Raw genomic sequence first — 24,244 nt, forward strand, 5'->3', positions numbered from 1 at the left:
GACCAACCTAGGAAACATAGTAAGATCTCACAGCCTACGAAAATATTTTAAAAATTAGTTGGGTGTGGTGGCATGCACCTATACTTCCAGCTACTTAAGGCCAAAGAGGGAAGACTGCTTGAGCCCAGGAATTCAAGGCTATGGTGAGTTGTGATCATGCCACTGCACTGCAGTCTGGGTGACAGAGTGAGACTCTGACTCCAACAAAAACCAAAACAAATTTAAAAAAACTTCCCAGCATGACCCTACAAGGCTTTCTATAGAATGATCCTTTAATTTTGTCACCTTTATTATAACATTTCCCTACATAAGTAATCTTCTTTCTGCCTCTATATATTTGTTCATATATATCACCTAATTTAAAATCTTATTCAAAATATAATGCATTCCAGAAGCCACCCACAGTGTCTCCACTAACTTTCAGTACTTCTGTACTCTATCCAACTAAACATTATGGGGAAATGAGATATTCTATACAATTCAGTTTTCATCTGATTAACAGAATTTAGTGTCTAAACTCTTATCTCATTCCAAACAGAAATCCAAAACACAGTATATACCTGCCTCCCCAAAACAGAACATTCAAAACACAATTTAACTTTTTGATTACATTTTATGTCTGCTTTATTTTAGCTTTTCTATGTCGACCTTTACTATCAAGCTGCTTATTCTCACTAGTACTAGTCTCGAGCATATGTTTTGGCAGCAACTTCTTCTCTCCACCTTTCTAGTCCTATATGAATTGAGAAAAAAGATAACCTGGTTTATTAAAATTGTATACAAAATTAATTTAGCTAGATCCCTAAGAAAGACCAAAAGTGTTTTCCAAAGTATGAAGAAATGGTTTTTAGCACGAGTGTGATAATATCTATTTTCGACTAGTCTTTTATAATTTACTTTTTGGCTCTGAGCTGACTTTCAAAATCAAAAAGGACCAGACTGCAATCTTAACATACCTTTCTTTATGTTTTGTCTTGTGGGCTTACTGGGAGGGTATAGAAGGAGGTATTGCAAAACTAACCTAAACATGTAAAAAACAGCTATTAACTGTGGAACTATGATAGGAATTTTATATACATTCCTATCTTAGAGTCATTTTATTTACTCCAGAAGAAATTCTGTATTCTGTAATTATATAGTACTAAATATTAACCACCTGCTTAATATAGGAGCCAATTAAAGAATGCAGTTTGAGTCCCTTCCATTGAAGCACAATAGTGTCTTCCTAGCATAATCTTACAAGAAGCTTCTAGTAAACTAACAAGACATTTGGAGGAGTATTAAAAGTAACAACTTACTAGTAGAAGTTGAAGTAGCAGTTTCAACAGCCTTTGCAGCATCTGTATCTTTTCTATTTAAAAGAAGAAAAAATTTAGCAACAACTTAGAAATTCTAAGTTCTATAATATCCTAAAAATGTTATGCTTAAATCTAAAAAAGATTAAAATAATTCAACTGGGATAATGTCCCATTTAAACTGCAGTTATGGTGAGACAATATATTTTAAAAGCAGTTTTAAAAATTACAATTTCTAAAAAAAGAAACAAATGAAAATTCAATTCATATGCATTCATTCTCATATATGAAATCATAAAATTACTTACTTTAAAGTAGATACCAATACTTTCTTTGAATCTGAAATCTTTTTCTTCACCTCTTTGTTCTATGAAGGAGAAATATTTTGAACAAAAGAAATTTAGTTTTCTCCCAATTATAAAAAGCAATTTAGAGAATATAGAAAAGCATAAAGAATTCAACGAAAACAAAAAAACCTAAAATGTTTCTACTCTAAAGTATACATGCTTACTACCTTTTGCTATTTACAGATGAAGACATTTTCTTCAATTTGTGATCACACAGCATAAGTTTCTTCAACTGGTGATCACACAGCATACCTCATCTTTTACCGTTCATCTACATTTTCTTGTTATTACCTACAGCAGTCCCCCTCATCTAAAGGGGATACATTCCAAGCTCTCCAGTGGATGCCTGAAACTGGCTAGTACTGAATTGTATATATATTATGCCTTTTCCTGTACATACATAGCTATGGTAAAGTTTAATTTGTAAATTAGATGTAGGAAGAGGTCAACAATAAGTAATAATAAAATAGAACACTGCACATTTTGGCAGCACATATACTAAAATTGGAATACAGGGAAGATTAACATGGCCCCGGTGCAAAGATGACAAATTCCTTAAGTGTACCACATTTTAAAAATTCCTAATAGAACAATTATAATAATATACTTTAATAAAAGTTAAGTGAATGTGATCTATCTTTCAAAATATCTTATCAAACTGTAGACCATAACAACATCAGCATACAATTTTTTTCTTTCCTTATTAACACAAGAATTTTGAAGTTCTAACAACTCTGCACTTATAAAAGTTAACTGCAAAAAAAAAAAAAAAAAAAAGACAATAATTTTCACCTATTAAAAAAAAGAAAGCATTTTATGGCTTCTCTTTGACATGTTCCAAATCACCAACATCATTATACTTGCACCTTAGGGCTATTATTAAGTAAAATAAGGGTCAGCTGAACACAAGCACTATAAGATGGAGACAGTTAACTTGATAAGATGGCTACTAAGTTACTAATAGCCAAGTAGCATATAGAGTGTGGATATACTAGACAAAGGGATGATTCACATCTGGGAGGTAGGACGGAGCTGGATGGGGTGAGATTTCATCATGCTACTGAGAACAGGGCACAATTTAAAACTTATAAATTGTTTATTTCTGGAATTTTCCAATTATATTTTGAAACCACAGTTGACTGTGGGTAACTGAATATAAGTGGGCACTACCATATCTTTAAAAAACATGATTTCTTATAGCACTGCGACATTTAACATGTCAATTGCTATCAGGCACCCTAGTCCAATTTACCACCACACTAAACTCACTAAAACAGTTAGTAGATACAACATAGCTAATTATTACATAAAAAGATGAGTTCACTAATAATCAGAAAAAAATGCAAATTAAAACTAGATACCATTTTTTACATAATGAATTTTTTTAAATGAGGAAATTAAGATGTTAATAATATAGAAATACCAATACTCTTCATAAATTACCAAGGTGTAAATTATTACAGCCACTTAGTGAATAATCTGATATCATCTACTACTGTACAAACCCTATTCACAACTGTACAAACCAACAATTCAGTTGGTAGATATTACCTTAAAAAACATCATAAATGCAAAGAAATGGCCTGTGAAAGGCATACAAGGAATTAACTAAAGTTCTGTTGATAGTAATGGGAAACTAGAAAAACTTATCAATCAGTAAGAAACTGGCAAAATTGGTATATTTATAGAAATTAATATCATAGGGAAGTTTAAAAGAGTGAGGAAAATCTGTAAATATTAACATGGTTCGACTGCCAAATCAAGTTACTATTTGAGAAATGTGTGCTACAGAACCCCTATGAAGTAGGCATTCTATAGTAAGTAAAACAATTAAATTAAAATAATTTTACTGATATTATCTATGAATATACAAAGAAAGCTTAGAAAATGATATAGAAAGACTACACTTATACATATTGATACATCTAAGGAAGCCCCAAGAATATATAAATAATCAATCTATGATTCTGTCATATAAAATCATATGGTAGAACTCAACTATGGCATTAGAAATCAAGGTATGGATTACTTGTGGGCAGAAGGGAAGCTGTAAGGATTGGGAAGAAATAAGCAAGGGGTTTCTAGGATGTTGTCTATATTCTATTTTTGATCTAGATACCAGTTTCACAGATGCTTGCTATTTTTGTGTAATATATGCTAAGTGTTTTCTCCCAGTCCATTGCTTGTCATTTAATACTGTTTGTAGTCCTATATATGCATGTGTTAAGTTTTTAGTTTCAGTGTATTTGAATTTACACATATAATTTATTGAGCTAACATTGATGTTTTATGCATATTTCTGTACATATGCCATACTTAAAACAAAGAAGTTAAAATAATAAACAATGAGAAAACATTTAGGGCCTAAATCCAGTTTACCTGTGTTTTTTTCTTTCCTGGAACACATATTTTCACACTTTTTCCTTTTATCAGAAGAGGTGTTGTTTCAATGTACTTCATGATTGCAGTAATTGCCTCTTTAAATTCCATTTCCAAGTAAGCCTAAAATGAAATTTAATCTTTTTTTAGTCAAAAATCTACCCAAAAGTCCTGCATTTTAAAACGGACTTAATACTTTCTTACAGAACATAAAAGTGAAATTACCACAAGTACTGATTGCTTTTGTCTCTTTATTTTGCTAAGGTGCAATTAAGGATGGTCACACATAAAATGGACATATAACCGTATAAATTTCTATATTAAGACAGGAAGAGGAACACAAAGTTATGGCAGCTCACGAAATGAGAAGAAATGGGAAGGCAGGGCTCACTGATAGGAGCGAAGGCAGAATTGGTTAAGTCTGACCTCATTTTAAAGCATTCTTGCAACAAATACACCACTACATTCCCTGTCTTAACTCACAACTTTATATTCTGCTTAGTCGAAGGTTGTTCATAGTTCTTAACTTTACCAGGTGAGCTATAGGAATGCAACCCACATGCAAACAATACTTACTGTACAATGGAAATCATCTGTTTTAGTATAACCTTACTAGTTTTCGAAAGTAATGGTTGGCAAACTATAGCATGCCATCTATTTTTGTAAACAGTTTTTTGGGACATAGCCATGCTCGCTCAGTTACATATTATCTATAGCTGTTTTTGTATTACAATGGCAGAGTACAGTAGCTGGGATCTTACAGCTGGCCCAGAAAGCCTAAAATATTTATCTAGCCCTTTACAAAGGGTGCCAACTTTTATTCTAAAGAATATAAAACATTATTTTAGAAACTTGTTCATTCACATTCAAACATTTAAAGTATGTAATTCTCAATGAACAATTATATATGTAGTGCAAGCAGTGAAAAGAGCCAACAACAGTTTATAGCATAATTAAAACAATGACTGTATACATTTTTAGAACAGACTGAATGACTCACCTCCTTTCTATATGGAACAATCAGGACATCATTAACTTTTCCAAATGGTTGAAATACTTTTCTAATATCTTCTTCGGTACAGTTATCCTCTGGCAATTCAGATATGAGAAGAACTGAACCACAATGTAAAGGCTGGTCTTTCCGAAGCTATTTTTTGGAGTGAAAAAAAAAATTTAAAAAAAAAAACTAAGCCACAAAGTACAGTCATAATTCCCTAAATAATTTATTTTACCACTAATCTTAGGGCTATAAAAGATCTCTCCTAAATGTTAACATAATTTTTAAATCACAATTTTAACATTTAAAAAAATTTTTAAATGCTAGAGAAATGTTATAAGAAATATGATTTATATTTTTAAACCCAGCAGTGGTTAATGAGTTAGGTATTCTTTTTTGTTTACAGTATCTTGTAACAAGACCTATAGAATGGTCGAAGGTCATTAAAGAGCATTGTCCTATATGAATCTACATGGCCCACAAAGTAGTAAAGCTGAAATTAATCACTTTGTTCACTCTCTATTCTAAAAGCTGCAAACAACCTCTAGATAGATATAGCATTTTAAAAGATTCATTTATAATGTATACAATTTAATACACTATAGTATTAAATTTACCACCTATGTTAAAAACTGGGGCAGGCACAGTGGCTCACGCCTGAAATCCCAGCACAATGGGAGGCTGAGGTGGAGGAGGATTGCCTGTGGTCAGGAGTTCAAGCCCAGCCTGGGCAAATAGCAAGATCCCACACATCTCCAAAAAAATTTTAAAGTTTGGTGGTACATGTTTATAGTCTCAGTTATTTGGGAGACTGGGGTGGGAAGATAGGTTGATTTCAGGAGTTCTAGACTGCAGTGAGCTATGACTGTACCACTGCATTCCAGCCTGGGTGACACAGAAAGACCTCATCTCTTTAAAAAAAAATTTTTTAAAACTTCCATTGCTACCACCATTGAAGCAAAATTAAAAGAATTTTATATATTACCATATAAGACTAATTCAGCCTCTTCAAAATTTTCCCTATACTCAAGATTTATTCCCAATGCTCTTCAAAATTCTGAAATTATTGGTTGATTATCATAAGTTCTTCTAAATGTAAACTCTCTGGGGCAGGGTACAGTAGTTGTTGAAAGTCTTTAATGTATTTAGACAAAGTTGATAGCAATGCATACCATATCAAAACACTTAAAGACTGGTTAATATTAAAATACAATAACCATCTGAAAATTGGGCCTATTAGGTCTTTCTGATGATAGTCTCAGGATGTTTTAATTATATTCGTTAATAACAATTTAATAAACATATACAATAGAACAGTACCTCAGTGTTAACCAGTAGGTTATAGTCAAAATACACCAATAAATCAGAACCAGAAATATACCAATAAACCAGAACCAATAAATCAGAACAACAGAGTATTTGACTTCAGAACAGTACCAAAAAAAGTATAAGACAGATCTAAAATGATCACTTCTGGGCAACCCCTTTGAGTCCCTCATTCCCATTGTGGGAGCTTTTCTGTCCTCTCAATAAATCCTGCTTTCATAAAACAAAACAAAACAAAATATAAATTAACATAAAAATGATCAATTCTCAGTAGAGACTCACTCTTACCGTTTACTAACAAAGATTACAAAAGTTCATTAATGTTGCTGGTGATTACATTCACTTCCTCAATCAAACAGCAAAATTCATCATAATGACCTGCTTGTGAGGCTAGCTAAAAATGCCAAACCATTAAAATCTGCTTGTAAGGTTAGCCAAAATGCCAAACCATCAAAATGTTCTCTTTTGATACATCAAAAGACAAATCTCTGGCATCTAAGCTATAAGATTTTTAATTACTGGACTTTTATTATATTTCCAAGAGGAATCAATAAAATATTCTATATCAAAAGGATTTAACAGGTCATGATTTTAAAGTTACTAGTAATATGGAATTAAAATTCAGACAACTTTGTTTCCTATTTGTCATAATAACAAATGTATGCACACTTGCACTAATAAATTAAAGAATTACTGACCTTATGTTGTAGAGAAACAGCTTTGTCAGATACCTGTTTACATTCTGGTAAGGTATCATCTTCAAGATTCTTTGATTTATAACGAATAGAATGTCCTTCTAAATTTGAATCACTCTTTGTAGAGCTTGCAGATTTAACTGACAGCTTTGTTCCACTGCCAGTTTTAGGTTTTTGTGGTGAGTGTCCTTTATCAACTGCTTCAAGATGCTTCTGTTTATTAAATTCTGTTCCATGCCCAGATCGTTGTACTACATCTTCTAATGCTTTTTTTCTATCTAGTAAAAATATAAAAAATACGATTTCAATTGATACTAACTTAAAGTAGGAACCATTGCATGACATTATAAAAAATAATTATATTTATCATATAGAGCTATTATCAAGTAAAACGGAGCATATACATGAAAAAAAAAATTCCAGTCTTTAACTTTCACTCAAAAAGCTTTTACATCAAGTTCCTTTATTCAGTGGGTTTCCTTTATAATGGCCCTCAAAGTTGTGATTCAGGATCGCTTTACACTCCTACTGAGGACCCCAAAGAGTTTTTATTTGTGTTGCATTTACTGATATTTACCATATTAGAAATTTAAATAGAATTTTTAAAACATTTATTAGCTCATATAATAAACTTCCATATCAACAAATATTTTTATTAAAAAAAACTATAATTCCCAAAAATAATTAGTGAGATGAGTAGCACCATTATTATATATTTATTATATATTTTCCCAAGTATTTCACTGTTAGGCTTAAAAGACACCTAAATTCTCAAAACTGCTTCTGCATCCAATCTGCTGGATATACCGTTTTGGTTAAAAGCATTAAAAAATCCAGCTTCACACAGATATGTAAACGGAAAAGCAAGACCCCACAAAACTCTAAAAAGATCTTGGGGATGGCAACCAGTACTAGGACTACATCTTTTTTTTTTTTTTTGAGTCGGAGTCTCACTCTGTCACCCAGACTGGAGTGCAGTGGCTGCTCTCGGCCACCGCAGCCTCGACCTGCTGGGCTCCGGCGATCCTTCCACCTCAGCCTTTCGAGTAGCCGGAATTACAGGCATGCGTTACCGCGTCCGGCTGATTTTTTGATTTATTGTAGAGATGAGGTCTTGCTGCCCAGGCGGGTCTCGAACCTGCGGGCTCAGGCAATCCACTCACCTTAGCCTCCCAAAGGCGCGGGATTACAGGTTGAGCCACTTAGCCCGGCTAGGACTACATCTTAAGAAAGACTGCCTTACATATTTAAAAGTATTTCATTTGCATTTAGTCTTTTAGAATATATTAAATACAGTAAGATACCTGTTCACAATACTTCCTAAACATTAACAATGGTCTCTTTCAATGTAGAGGGAAATATGTTTGTATGCACAGTACGTGTGCATGTATACACACACACATACACACACACACATATATATGAACTATTTCTGAAAAGATCATTAAATCAATATTAAGACAAGTTAAAATATTAATTATGAATAATTTCAAAAAAGTTTTAGATGACTTCATAGAATTCTATAGCCAATTAAGTCAAACTAATGTTTTAAAATCCTTGGCTTTTAAATATAATGTTGGTAGACAAATACATTTGCCCACACTTCTCAAAGTTACCAGTTACAAAGTTACTCTGTGAGTTGTCAGATTTCATGTAGCAATTCCAAAATTTAACAAACTAGAATATTTTGCTTCTCAAAATTCAAACAAAAAATTTTTAAAAATTTACTCAAAATAAACAGATTTATTATTTTACAGCCATCAGTGTACCTGTTGATCTCACTGATCTCCTTGTTATCCTTTCAGGGCTAACTGATCGATAGCATTTTGGGCTACCTCTAAATGAGTTTCTAATTCGATATGGTGAATGGGATCTGGATCTGGATCTGGATCTGTATCTAGAAATGAAACGATGGCAAATTCTTGGACTTCGACTTCTTGGTCTATAGATGTAACGCATTGGGCTTCGAGATCGATGAAACCTGTGACTTGAGCTTGATCTCCTAGAACGCCTAGGACTGGGGGAATGAGAACGCCTTCTTGGAGTTTCATTTTCTTTTCTATTGCCTTCATTCCTACAAAGTAGAGGGAAAAAAACAAGGAGTATTTAGTAATTTAATGTAAATTTAATTTATATTAAATGAGAGAAGTACCTTCCTAAAAACAGAATATTAGCAATGCCAACTCTGATAAAAGGTATTACTTAAAATAAAAATCTGTTTGTTAATGATGCAATTCAGCTGTGTAGGTAAATAAGAAACAATCACAATATGATCAGCCCTCCAATTGCCTGGGTCTCTGTTTCTAGTTTATAGAAGAATACCATCATCAATTTTTTTTAGCTTTTCTGGTACCAATATTATATTCGATTATGTTTGAAAATAAATAAGGTATATGAAGAATTTAGAAAATTATTTACATAAACAAGTATTTTTCAACAATTTTTCTTTAAAACAGTATGACATCTACAAATACTTCAACTCCTGTACTTGCATGTATGAGTATATACATAAATTAAGTAGGAACCTCTAGGAGATACAGAACTTAATAAAACTATTCCCAGCATTCAAAGCATTTGCATGGAAGATACTACAGATATAAAATAAAAATAAAATCAGAATAAAATATTTTCAGAGAAGACGAAAGAAAATAGAAGTTTGAGGGTATCATGCTTTAACTGGAAAAAGTTAAGAAAGATTCATAGAGGTTTTTGCATTTCCCCATCATTTAAAGTAAAAATGTGAAGACAATTCAAAAGAAGATCTTTTTAAAAGAGTAACTGTTTTCCATTAAAAGATAATCAAGTTTTCATAATACACTATTTTAAAAAAATTACCTTCTTGATGGGAGGATCTCAGGATTCCAATCAGGATACCTATTTTGAGAATAAACAATATTGATAAATTTTTTAAATAAGACTATAAGGTTCAATTAATCTTTACCTACAATATATCAGTACTCCTCAAAACCTAAGTTTACACAGTGGTCTATGAATACATTAAAATATGAACACGCTTTGAGGAATAAAATATTATGAGTATCTAATTCAATGAATAATCAAAGTACTATGCTAGTAGGTATATCAGGGAAACACATTACCTATAATTTAAAGGCCTAACAATATATTTAAGTAAAATGGCCAATACATGCACAAAGTGTTAAGAGGCACAGAAAAGGTACAAGACACAAGCTTACGTAAGTGTTAAAAGGAGAAGACAGTTCACCTACTACAGAATTTCAGAGAACAGCATTCTTACCACATTCTATGTGGAACCTCATAGAATAAAATATAAATATCACCACTTAACTTGTACCAAGTGGTCCTTGTACAGATATATCCAGCGAGATGAATCAGGAGAGAATTCATAGAAAAGGTAGCTTTTCAGGTAACCCTTAAAAAGATCTATATATCACTATGCATGGATCAAGTTAGATTTCATGAAATGGCAATACAAAACAAAGATTAGAGATAAAACACAGGTGTTCTATTATAGGAACTGATGTGGTTACAGCATGGAAATGATAAAAAGGAATTATAAAGGGGAAAATTTGGAAAGGTTGTCTCATGTAGAGACGAATTACAATGAGCCTTGAAAGCAGATAATGAATTTATACACAATTAAAAGGCAATGGGGACTCAATGACAATTTCTGAAGTGAGAATAACATAGGAATGTTTTTAGAACAACTGTAAATGAATATCTGGAATTAGAAAAAAAGATGAAGGCTGAGATATTTTGAAATCAGGCATGTGGAAGCCACAGATGTAGCCCTAAAAGTGAGTGAGACGGACACAAAATGGAGTTTATAGAAAAAAGAGGGTTCAAGACAGAATATTATGCACACCGGCACTTGAGAGTAAAGCAGAGAAAGGAAAAAAAAAAAAGAATAAGGAGGAGAAACAGCAATATCATAGAAGCCTAAGAAAAAGACCCCATCTTCACTCTAAACTTTTCTAGAAAATCTGAACTCTGAAAGGTAACTGGACATAGTGACTGTATTAAATCACGATATCCAAGAGAGCAATTTGAAAGATGAAAGCTAGGTAAGGAAATGGAGGCAGCAAACACTTTCAACAAGTGACCTGAAAGAAAAATAGCTAGGTCGAAACCTTAGTACAGGTAAACTGGGTTGTATTGGTTGCTATTTGCCTCAGACACTATTTTTTTTTTTTTTTTGAGTTGGAGTCTCACTCTGTTGCCCAGACTGGAGTGCAGTGGCCGCTCCCGGCCACCGCAGCCTCGACCTGCTGGGCTCCGGCGATCCTTCCGCCTCAGCCTTCCAAGTAGCCGAAATTACAGGTGCACGCTACCATGCCCGGCTAATTTTTGATTTATTGTAGAGATGAGGTCTCGCCAAGTTGCCCAGGCGGGTCTCGAACCCGCGGGCTCAGGCAATTCACTCACCTCGGCCTCCCAAAGCGCAGGATTACCGGCTGAGCCACCAAGCCCGGCTCAGATACTATTAATGAGCTAACTCAACCACAATTCTCAACTCCCTTTTCCCTTGCCTGCTATGTATTTGCCTTTCTAGCATCCCTAGAAGATAGCCAGTGACAAGTTCTAACCAATGAGACATAGGTGTAAGACCCCTGCAGACACCTGAGAAAGCTTCTGCCCCCTTCTTCTTGCTTAAGTAGACATGTTGTCTGGAGCATCTAATAATTATAAGGTGACAAACTACAAAGGAAAAAAACTTAACTTTAATCCAATGTACTCATCACCTAATGTCAACAATTCCTAATACATGAATAATTTTGTTTCATCTACTCCTATATTTTTAAAACTTTCATTACTCTATATCACCCAGGAAAATACATTCTTGTCTTATGCTATAGTGTTTAAAAGCAAGTCCTTTAAAATCAAACAAAACTGGGTTTAAGTGTACGTGCTGAACATAATGGCCATGTAACTTAAAGCCAGTTATTTAATGTGTAAGCCTTAGCTTTCTCATAAATGTAATGCTGGAAATGTAGTTGGTTGCTAACACATGAAAGCTATTATTAAATTTCCAGCAGTCTCCAGTTTATGGTTCACAAGAGTTTGAGGACTATTATTCAAGACTTGATAATATTTTAAGCCTTCAATATGTTGCCGGTTCACTAGGTAACACTTGTTCTAATCTGCTGCCCAGGGCAGAAAGATAAAGCATGTATACAATCTGCAAGTTTGGAACTACCTCATATACCTAAGGGAACCACCTCATATACCTAACAAGTCAAAAACGTGTTTCAGAACCATAACACCCCTAACATAGGTAGAGGAACATAATAATTAAAAGCAAGGACCTAGGTAAGTGACATTATCTGTGTCCCAGTGTGATGCAATAAACACATCACTTATGAAGTATTTGTGACAAAAATGTTCACACTGAATTTAATGGTGAGGAAACAAATAGAAAAGTACAGAATGTGGGACAATCTGGACTTTTCAAAGAAAATTTCTGGACTTTTCAAAAAAGGGGGACAATAATGTAAAAACACTCTCCCCAAATAAAAGGAACGAAACAAAACATTGAGTAGGCTATTCTAGATTAAAAGAGAACACAATGCAAGAATCTTAATTGACTACTGATTGGGTATATGGCTGGAGACAGAAGGAAGAGGCATTCTGGAAACAGGTGGGAAAATATAAATTTGGTCTATATATTGTGAACTATTGCAAGGCATTTTGAAATTACTGTTAATCTTAAATGTGCTATATTGTGGTTACATAAAAAGAGTTATTCTTAGGGGAGAGATGTTGAATTGAAAAATGAGGTGTCATAATGTCCACAATATATTTTCAAATAGTTCAGAAAAAAATGTATCTAAAAAGATACAATAAAGCAAATATTAACAACTTGTAAATACAGATGAAAAATACATAATTTTTTCTCCTGTTTCTCCCTCAACCTTTTATCCTGAAAATTTTCTAAAATCTGAAAAAAGTTGAAGGGACAGTAAACAGGAAAGGTCCATGAACTAAATAGACTAGATTATTATAAGCTGTGTGATATAGGGGAAACTGCCTTTCTGTGCCTCAGTTTCCTCACTGGTAAAATCAGATATAATCATAGGTGGTTTTGAAGATTAAATCAAGTACACAAAGCACTTAGAATGCCCAGCACACAATCAGTTTATTTATTTATTTATTTATTTATTTTTGAGTTGGAGTCTCACTCTGTCGCCCAGACTGGAGTGCAGTGGCCCGCTCCCGGCCACCACAGCCTCGACCTGCTGGGCTCCGGCGATCCTTCCGCCTCAGCCTTCCAAGTAGCTGGAACTACAGGCGCACGCTACCACGCCCGGCTGATTTTTGATTTATTGTAGAGATGAGGTCTCGCCAAGTTGCCCGGGCAGGCTCAGGCAAATTATTTATTTTTAATACTAAAATTCTGTACACTGTATCTTTTCTCAACTATCACTGTGTTATAATCCAGAAAGAGGTAACAAAGACAAAGACAACATGATAAGCCTTGAAAAAAGGAGTAAGAATCTAAGCCGGGCTCGGTGGCTCAGCCTGTAATCCTGCGCCTTTGGGAGGCTGAGGTGAGCAGATTGCCTGAGCCTGCGGGTTCGAGACCCGCCTGGGCAGTGAGACCTCATCTCTAGAATAAATCAAAAATCAGCCAGATGTGGTAGCACGCGCCTGTAATTCCGGCTACTCGGAAGGCTGAGGTGGAAGGATCGCCAGAGCCCAGTGGGTCGAGGTTGCGGTGGCCAGAAGCGGCCACTGCACTCCAGTCTGAGCGACCGAGTCAAACTCCAACTCAAAAAAAAGGATCTAAATATATGTCAACAGAGGAATGACTAAACAGAATAAAGTATACCCATACAACGCAGCTTAAAAGAACAAAGAATGAGGAACTCAAGCACCTAATCAAATCTGAATCATTTGTTAAATTTTTTTCTGCAGTGGAGAGAAAGCCATGTTAGTCAAGAGCCACAACCTAATGTGGTGGTTCATTTTAGGTATCAACTTAACTGAATTGAGCATGCCAAATGGCTGGTGAATCATTGTTTCTGAGTATATCTGTTAGGATATTTTCAAAGACTGGCATGTGAGTCAGCTGACTGAGAAGATCTGCCCTCAATGTGGACAGGCACAATGCTATAGGCTAGGGGGCCCAGATGGAACAAATAGACAGAAAAAAGTAGAACTCCCTCACCAAGGACTTTTGCAGGAGTTATAGGGGAAAAATTGCTTAAAAACAATAACAGCAACTCCTAGAAATGCCAGAGATACAAATCACTTAAGCCCAAAACAATGGTGGGTTATTTTGCTATGGGGAGGAAGTATGCCTAAGATCACATAACGCCAATGTATAAGCGAACAGCCAAGAAATTGAAATATTTCTGAAGTCTTGATTTCTCACCATGCAATTCAGTGGCTCCTGAAATTAGAACCACCCCTAAGCTACCCAGTTAAGTTAAATAAGTTTATAAATTCTCTTACTTTAAAAACTATTTTAGCCAAGCGCGGTGGCTTAAGCCTGTATTCCCAGTACTTTAGGAGGCTGAGGTTGAAGGAACTGCCTGGCAAACCTCATCTCTAAAATAAATCAAATAAATAAAAAAATTAGCTGGGTGTGGTAGCACACATCTGTAATTCCAGCTACTTGGAAGTCTGAGGCGGAAGGATCGCCAGGGTTCAGCAGGTCGACTCTGGGTGGCTGTGAACGCGCCACTGCACTCTAATCTGGGCGACGGAGTGAGACACCAACTCAAGAAAAAAAACAAAAAAACAAAAAAACCCCCCTATTTTGAGTTAAGTTTATCATTTGCAACTCGAAGGGTCCTGAATAATAATCTCAAATCCTTTTACCCAAGAACACATTACTATTCATCTGGTGACTAGGAACTGTTTAATGATGCAATGGGAAACAAGATTTAATTTTATGTTACTCCAAGGGATAGAGGAGCACTGTGTTAAGATCACACTTTTCACCTCTGTAGCTAAACCTTCACAGGTGCCCTGTCTTAAAGAAGGAAAAGGTGGAAGAATCGAAGAACCAAGGTTGAGAACCAAGACATATAGTTTGTTCATTTGTTACTTAAGCAATACTCTGAAAACAGGTTCTAAGTCAGAGAAAAGCTGATGTTTGGTTTGCATTTGTTTTTAGTTATTAATCCTTCAGGAAAGGGTGGAGATAGGAGAAGGAAAGGATATCTGCTCTGATGTAGGTAAACCATTCTGGGGAAGGCATGTCAGCAAAGAATGAACCAGTGGCATAAAAAGTCTAATTACTGGGAATTAAGTCAGGAAGGAGTCAGAGGAAATTCTGACTGAATTCACCCAATTTGAAAAAATATAAAATGTACTTTTACAAAATTATTATTTTAAGTAGGCAAAAGTTTTCTAAAAGTACTTTTCTCCAAAGTATCACACGAAAAATATTTAAGTCATATTTAAAAATTATTTTACAAATTTGCTATCTATAAAACAGAAAAAAACTATGACTCAAGGATGTCATTTAAAAAAAAAGAAAAAAATGTTCTTACTGTTGATGCAACTGTCGACAGCTCTCAATATGAGTAGATGTATTTTGATGCTGAATCCAATCCTATTGTAAAAGAAGAAAAAGGTTGAAATTAGAATATTCCTCATGCTGACTAATGAATTACGTCTTTTTAAAATGACCAAAAAAAGTATTTATTTTTCAAAAATTGAACAAATATAAATAGCATTTGGCTGTTCAATAAAATTTTCACAAACAAAACTTAAAGGTCTCAAAACAAATGCACTCAACACCAAACCTCACTGGTACCACTTTAAAACATCTTAGTATAGAAAATATTTTTTAAAATCATACTCATGGACACTTATTTTTAAATCAATATATAATCAATTATTATTAAACTTGGAGAAAATAAAACCATAGATCAGAAAATAACTTATCTCAAATATAAGAACTACACTCCAAAAAACACCATTCATTCTATAAATAAAATGGTATCTGTGAAACAGCATCTTTAAAATACAGTATCTTAATCACTTATATCTAAAATTCATGCTAATAACATCAACAACCAAAAAATACTAACTCATAGGCCAGAACCATTCCAAACAAGTACTCACTATATTGGCAAATGATAAGATTCATAAAAATATGAAAAACTGCTGCTGATTGAATCTAATTTATTTTCAAGATTTAAAGAAAAGTAACATCATTTAAAAGACACAATATCCCTTACATACAGAGCTTTGCAATTAACAAAATGCTTTATAATCACTTCATTTACAAATAAATCTACACTAAAATTACAATCTGTTCCCACAAATAGCTCTAGAAGATACATCTGATTTAAAAAAAGAAAAAAGTCAATACAGTTTTCAAAAATACAGTGTCCAAAGTGAAGCAATTAGTTAAAAGTAATATGTATATTACTCAATGTTTTATTGTTCCTCCAGCATTTGGAAAGGCAGAAAACTTACTAAACAGTTCTGTATTTTAAAACTTCCTTTAACAAAAATATTATTTCTGCTTCAAAAAACATTTTAGTTTAGGTCATTGCTGAAGACGAACTAGAAGTTTCCACAGTTAAAATCACAGTTGACACTAATTTCGGACTTTGCCATGGCAAGAACTATCTGAAAGTGAGTGAGTGCTACTTGCAATACTCAGTATCAATTCATATTCAGCAACAAGTTATGACAAGCCCTAAACTATTTCATTAAGCCATGGAACTAATTGTGGACTGCAATAAAGAAATGTTTGCATATCCTGCTCAGTTGTACAAACAGAAAGCTAGAAGAGATTAGGAGTTAAAAGTTTCTAGTAGTGCTAAACCCATGGTTTTGATATTAACTGGACATTGTTTACATAAAACAGACACACTGGTAGGCAGTGGGTTGAGCATTATTTATTTGGACCATAAAATGTTATCTGAGTAAGTTGGCAACATTTAAAAATCCAGAGATTTTACCCCAAATCCAGATTTCCAGCTTTTCTTGAAAAAATACGAAGGCACGATAATACAGGATACCATTCTTACAACAACTATCAGCTGACAATGATGGCTGCCTTATTTATTTAAGATATACTCTTTCCAGTTCAACACATACGTATACATTCTCTTATTGTCTTTTAACAGGAGTGCTTCACGCATTAACATCACTTGCTTTAAGCTCAATAAATATACCTATTCCACTCCAATTTCCAGATTCTCTATTAACAATATCCAGGTTGGTTAATGGCCCAAAAGTAGCACTGATTCTTCAGAGAAATAGTAACAATTACTCATTAAGCTGGAGACGCTGAAAGAACTGCAGACTCAGGCAGGCTCAAAACATAAAGTATGAAATTACCTACTCATATCAGAGTTCACTATATCCTCCAACTAACTCGACAATTTTTGTTGGTCAGTTATTTCTCAAACAAAATTATTTCAGTCAGAAAGACATTAACCTCCAAACCAAGGAAGGTACCTTTTTAAAAATCTGAACCCCAACTGAGAAACAAATGCATTCCACATTCTATTGTTGCATTCCCAAAGAATATCTTCAGGCTATAGTTTAAAAGACTTGAAGGTGGGGAACATAAATATCATCAGTTATCCAGTAAGGAAAAATTTTTCATTTGGAAATTTACATTTATTTGCTATGTATGTCATATAAATGCACACTTACAAAGCAGCAAAATATATCACAGAAGCAAGAATTAGTTTGTACCATCTAAATCCATGTTTATAAATCCCTATCATTTGGCCATTTGGTAGTGAAGAATTCATTACTTAGATGTGCCCCATTCTGTTGTGCTGCCTGCTAAAAATGTGTTTTTTAAACGGTAATCTCTGTGAGTTCTAATATCACTAAATTATTTACTATCCTCTCAATTTTTACTTTTACCAATGCAACCCATGCTTTCACCATCTTACACCTGAATAACTAAGGAAGCTTCCAATTAGAGGCCCTACCCCATCTCTACTCATTTCTTTTCACCCTGCACACTTTAGTCAGATCTCCCTAGAATACACGTTCAACTTGTCACTTCACGTCTTCCTCATGCCTCTCGCTGGAAGTCTAAAGTCTTAGGCTAGCTTTTCAAGGTCCTTCATACTTCTTTCTAACAAGCTCATCACTCTTCCCCAATTGTCTCCTACTGCAATGCAATGTAGTCTTCTCTCAAAACCTGCCTCAGTCATTCTTCCTCCCCTTCATATAGGCATACCTGAAGCCTCCTCATCATTCAAGACCCATCTTTAACCTACTCCATGAAGTCTTCTTTTCCAGATCGTTCTAGTCCAGACTTAGTGCATTTAGTAAATGTCATACCATTAGTCTAACTAGACTATAAATGTCTTTCGATATCAGAAAGTACATGTATACTTTTAAATCATACTATATATACTATTGTATATCTAACAGTATGTGATTAAATTGGTGAATTGATGACACTGTCTAACTGATACAATCTTGAATCAAGATAAAAATGTTAAACATCTCTCCCCTATAGCATACCTAAACAAGTTAAGTAATTCCTTGGGTGTACAGTTTTTCTCCTCAATGAGACTGTATATAAACTGCTTACAAATATCTAAATTTTACATACTTCATTTCTGAGCTAATACCTAATACAGAAGTCTAGCACAAAACTGATATTCATAAGTACATACTAAATAAATGTGTGCTTTTTCTACTCTATAGAATAAAAATTAAAACTTCAAGTACTTTAAGATGTTTCCTTAGATTCATCATGATTTTAATTAAAAGTTCAAAATAAATGGTATGCCTAGTCACAGGAATACAGAAAGTCTAATGCAATACTTAGGCCAGGGCTACTTACAGATTACAACTAAGTGCTATGAATTAATCTGAGATTTTTCAAGGTCAAGACTTTGCTATCCCTTTTGACAGAATAAGGCAACTATTATTTTAATAGAATTCAACAAATCTGGCTTAATTGGGGTAGTATGCTGTTTTCTTTTGCTATAGTTAGCCTTAAGACAAAAGCATCAGATCTAGGTATCATGGTCTTGTTGACTAAGACCTGATGAGTAGATAATGGAAAGAGAATAAAAGGGCAGTAACAGAAGGTGAAAAAAATGAGAGTGTTAACATCTACAGATTTTTAAGCCTATTCAAAGAAGACAATCAATTCAAGGCTATGGCCTTGAATGAAAGCTTCTTCCCAGGGGAAGTAAATTCCCTTCTAACCATTTACAATCAAGATGTACAAATCATAATCGAAGAAACAGCAGTTTCCAAACATATCTAAGTAAATAAAAGTTACTTAAGAATTCCTATTCAATCTACCAACGATTACTATCCAAATAGTGCATTCTACATTATACTACTCTTCAGTGCTTCTACAAAATACTTCCTTCTTACTATGAAGGTACCTAAATCTTATTTTTCTCTCCAAATTTCTACCATTTTATACTCCATTTTCTGAGCCCACAGCTGATTCCAAAATAATTAATACATCTTTACTAACTTTTGTTATGTAGTTATTTTAGGAAGATTCTTCTCAATGAATACTAAAGATCACTACTCTATATAAAGTCAGAAAATATTTACATTGACATTAACTGTCTTTAGCAGATAAGTGCAAGGCTGAAATAGACTGTCTTTTAAAAGTGTGCAGCAGAAATGAATTATACCAACTTTTTACATTTTTATACTAACAGAACCTCTTATTTAGAGAAAGGTAAGTCCATGTGACATTGTCTTGCAAGTACAGAGTTATGTTATATAAATTTTAAGTTATACAAGTGGGATAACTAATTAAAAGTTCAAAATAAATTGACAGACTATATGGTGTACCCAATCACAGCAATACAGAAAACCTAACATTCAATTCAATACTAAGGCCAGGGCTAATTAAGATTACAACTAAGTGTTGAGGTTGCAATCAAAATTAATTTCTGCCATTTCCTTAATGCCTAGTTAACACCAGCAGACATATCAGGATTTAGAGAAAGTTTGGGCGCTGGGCATCATTATACAGTGATCTTTAAAAACACTCACCTTCAAATGACTACATTCTACGTTACACAGAGAACACAAATGTGGAAATATTCTTGGAGATGCTGCATAATAATCATTCATCATAGAAGGGGTTGGAAGTCTCTTCATCTTCTGGGCATCAGCATGTGAAAACTTTGGTAGCCATGATGCTTTCACAATACCAAAGGGAGACTGAATGGGAATGTCTGCCTCTGACTGGTAATTCTTTTTACTTCCTCTTGATCTAACATGTACATTAGATGAATTAATCACAGGTTCACGTGGGATCCTCTCTTGTTGGCTTACAGTTGAAATTAATTCAGATGAAAAAGGTCGCTGGTTCATAGATGGAGGCATCAGAGACTGACTCATTGACTGGCTAACTGTTTTGTTAATGGGATGGCTGACAGATTTTACGGGTTCAAGGACTGTCTGCCTTCCTGAAATGTGTAAACCTGACATCTTGGTTCCACTCTCAACTGGGAAAAAGGACTGATTATTGGAGGACTCACTGGGGAAGTCCATCTGGTGAAACACATCTTCAACAGGAAACATAGAATTACATATCACATTTGGAGTGGGAACAGATGCAGAAATTCTCTGCTGTGACTGAAATTCATTCTCGACCTCATCAGTTGGAATTTCAGGATCATAAATCTGTACTTCAAGAGGGTCTTCCGTGTAGCCATATTTGCTTGCATGACCATAATCAATCACATTACTTGAAACTGCTTCATTACCAAGTGTATCTTTATTTCTGCTCTGGGTAGGTAAATTAGGTAATCGGCGCCCCATTTTTCGCATTCTTATATCTCTCAAAATTAATGGCATATTTTCAGGAGTTAGCTGTTCATCAGGATAGCGACTAAGTTCTTCTAGGTCTTCATTAGATAATCCAAAACTTGCTAAGATACTTGAGGCACTCTCTTTTGTATAGCGGCTCTGTACTTTAGGACTCTGCTCTGTAACCTGTGTTATCGACCTCTGCTTCACTCCCACTGATGCAGACATATGAGGCCCCTCATTCCATCGGCTACCATGAGGTTTCCCCTTCTTTTGTTGTGCTTCATGAAAATTCAATTTTTCTTTGGTCAATCTTGGATCAGTTCGGTGTTGAGTTACCTGAACATTCATTCTCTGTGGTCCCATGCTCTGATAAGATTCATGGCCAGCAAATCTGTGTGGAATTCCACGGGCTCTCCCTGCCGGGTAAAATCTTGGAAGATCCATAGATCCAGGCCTCATAAATGGTCCTGGAGGCCTCATCTCAGAAGGGTTAGGTGCTCGTGGCCTTTGAAGTGGAAAGTTTCCTCGAGGATTAAACCCGGGTCTTGACATGGCTATTTTCAAGAAAGCCTGATTTAATAAAGTATAAGGTGGTGTTGAACCATGTGAGGCAACGGCATTCAGCTGCTGAAGCGCCAACTGAGTCTTAATCTGAGCAAAGTGCAAAGGAGATGGCCCCAACAGAAGTGGGTTTGCAATGCCCAGGTTCAAGGAATTCACAAGTGGTGCGAAATTTTCCAAGAATAACACAAAGCTGAAAGTTAAAACACAAATATTAGATCATTTTAACTCAAACTACTTCATGAAGTGGGTTCTACAGCCAGTGTAAAACATTTTGAAATAAAGCCATGAAACCATTCAGCATTTCATATACTTTTCAGAGTAAGAGCTTACGAGGATTTTTAATTTCCTAAAAAACTTTCTCTTCTTTTCTTTCCTGAATCCAGAACACAAACCCCAAACCTCAAGCCAGAGTTCATGTTTTTGTGTGTGTGTGTTGCACTGGGTGCTGTCCTAGGTGCTGAGCGGTAATTACAACTCCTTTTTAATAATCTTGAAAAACACTGGGGATTTATTTCACGCTTTAATACTGGAAAAAAAAAAAGTGAAGGTATTAAAATACTTAGAAATGCACACATATTTAATATGCATGTTATCAGAAATAAGAACAATAAAAATAAAACTGTAAGTCTAAAGTTTTATTAGACCCATTTCTTTAGAACACAGTCTTCCTTGGAATCGGCCTTCATATCTAATAAATCCCACATGGCAACTAAACTATTATTAGTTTAGTTCCTGTTATTAAACAGTTGTTTCTTATAAGATAAAAACTTGTCACCAATAACTTGACAGTCTAACAAAGCAGTATGTGACAGCACAGAATTAGTTATCACACAGAACATAATATTTAACAAAACCAGTAACTCCTTGGATTTCTTCCATAGTCAGAGTATAGACAAATATATATGGACGATTGTAATGATTAACTTTATAGAGTATTGTTCATGTCTCAGTTATTGTTCTAAGTACTTTACATGTATTGAGTCATTTAATCCTCACAACTTTCCGAGATATGTACAATCTTACAAATAAAAGACACCAAGGCACAGAGAGGTTAAATAGCTTACTCATGGCTGTGCTAGGATTTGCATTTAAGGTAATTTGGCCCCATAATCTATGTTCTTAAATACTAATAGATGCAAGCAAAATATCTTGCCGTTCCCAAGTATCATATTAGTAGAAACTGGTTGCTGATCAGTCCATCAGAGTGTAGCATTACCCACTCCAACCCACATCTCAGCAAACAATAATTTAGCTATCATTCTGGACTAAGGCCAGCAGCCACCTAAACTTGCCTTCCTTCTTACAGTTAGAAAAAAGACACATACACCCGTATGTTTACTGCAGCTATGCACAGTAGCAAAAATTTGAAAGCAACCCAGATGCCCACTGAAAGTGTACTGGATAAAGAAAATGTGGTACATATAACACAATGGGATACTACATAGCCATAAAGAAGAACAAAATCATGTCCTTTACAGTAAGATGGATGCAACTGGAGACCATAATTCTAAGTGAACTATCTCAGAAACAAAAATTAAATACTGCATGAACACTAAACAGTGGGAATACAGATGCAGGACAGGAACAAAAGATACCAGGCACTGCTAAAAGAGGGAGGAAAGGGGGATAAGGAGAGCACAACCACCCACTGAGTACCATGTTCACTACTAGGAGAGGGCTTGCTAGAAGCCCAAACCTCACCTCCATGTGATATGCTCATGCAGCAAATTCTCACATATATTCCACAACTTTAAAATGAGAAAGAGAGAGAGAGAGAGACACAGACAGACAAAGAAAAGCAAGCAAGCACAGACTATGCCTGTGCTTTTTATCAGGTCCCCATTTTTATATCAGATCAAAATGCAGGGTGGAAAATGTGAGGTCTTGAGGCATCTATGTCTGCTATCAAAATCCATACCATAGATCCTATTTGCTGATTAACACTTTCTGGCTCAAGCTACAATTACCCATTACTATATATTTTTTTCTTCATACATAACGTTAATGAAATGCCAATTTAGTTGGGAAATCATCTTTATCTGGTTAACACTTTCCCTTCCAACCATTTTACATGCTGCCACATTTAACCTTTACAAAAGGGCATTCTTACCATGTAACTTCTCTGTTCACAACTCAAGAGTCTCTCATTCAGTTTATTTCTTAGCTTTATGTTTAAGATCCAGTCAATCTACCCCATCTCCATCTTTCTAATTTTACCAGACATATATTCCAGCTACGCCTTTGTTCCGATTCTTCTCTTCTCAATTCCCTTCATCTCTTCCGATCATAAACAAACAAAACAATCTTGCCTTGGATGCTGATTTACTTGACTTTACTCATCCTTCAAGGTCAGCCTCCAGTAAACCTCCCTTGACCACCAAGGCCCAGAGTATTCAACAACCTTTTTTAATTTTTGCTTGAACCAGATTCGGTCTCCTAACACTTACTATCTTACGTTTGTAAAAGCTCATATCCATGGTCTTTTTCAAACATTTATTGTCAATTAAAAGTCTATGTTCCTGGTTAAGTCTTATCTCCCAAGCATATAAACCTTATTCCTACTCAAAAGACTCAAATATTTGTTAACTTTATTTGAATGATGACATCCAAAGTCCTCATTATTAACATGCATAATTATTTTCCAATTAGAATGAAACACGACAAAACAAAAAATACATAAGCTTTTGATTCACCAGATACAAGCACCAGACACAAGCTTACTGAACAATGATCCTCAAATTCCCTGTAAAAAATGTTCACTTTTAAAAAACTCCGTCTTGTTAAACAATCATAAATCATATGAACCTGTACCTATCTTCTACATAATAAAATTACTTCCAAGAACAACTTTGTCTTTACACAATCCTAAAAAACAACCATTGCCATGTAAGCAGTTTATCATCTAGTTACTCTGCACCATTTTCCCCA

At 34.6% G+C, this 24,244-nt stretch overlaps 1 protein-coding gene across 7 annotated transcripts in view; it reads right to left on the minus strand.

Annotated features, from left to right (window-relative positions):
• Positions 1 to 24,244, minus strand: part of ZNF638 (zinc finger protein 638) — an 89,381-nt gene that overhangs the window by 51,426 nt on the left and 13,711 nt on the right. For 6 of the 7 annotated variants that reach the window (XM_021712716.1, XM_021712718.1, XM_021712717.1 and 3 more), the window contains exons 2-10: positions 19,988 to 21,506; positions 15,520 to 15,581; positions 9,875 to 9,913; positions 8,809 to 9,113; positions 7,043 to 7,317; positions 5,022 to 5,168; positions 4,022 to 4,144; positions 1,604 to 1,662; positions 1,299 to 1,351 (exon numbers count right to left, since the gene is read on the minus strand). In XM_021712716.1, coding sequence (XP_021568391.1) covers positions 1,299 to 1,351; positions 1,604 to 1,662; positions 4,022 to 4,144; positions 5,022 to 5,168; positions 7,043 to 7,317; positions 8,809 to 9,113; positions 9,875 to 9,913; positions 15,520 to 15,581; positions 19,988 to 21,304 — 2,380 coding nt within the window. In that variant the 5' untranslated portion in view covers positions 21,305 to 21,506. Of the gene's footprint in view, positions 1 to 1,298; positions 1,352 to 1,603; positions 1,663 to 4,021; positions 4,145 to 5,021; positions 5,169 to 7,042; positions 7,318 to 8,808; positions 9,114 to 9,874; positions 9,914 to 15,519; positions 15,582 to 19,987; positions 21,843 to 24,244 lie in introns of all 7 variants that reach the window. The other variant, XM_021712715.1, reaches the window with a different exon arrangement.

Source organism: Carlito syrichta, unplaced genomic scaffold, assembly GCF_000164805.1.
Source record: "Carlito syrichta isolate Samal-C Ts95f unplaced genomic scaffold, Tarsius_syrichta-2.0.1 Scaffold303625, whole genome shotgun sequence".
NCBI lineage: Eukaryota > Metazoa > Chordata > Mammalia > Primates > Tarsiidae > Carlito > Carlito syrichta.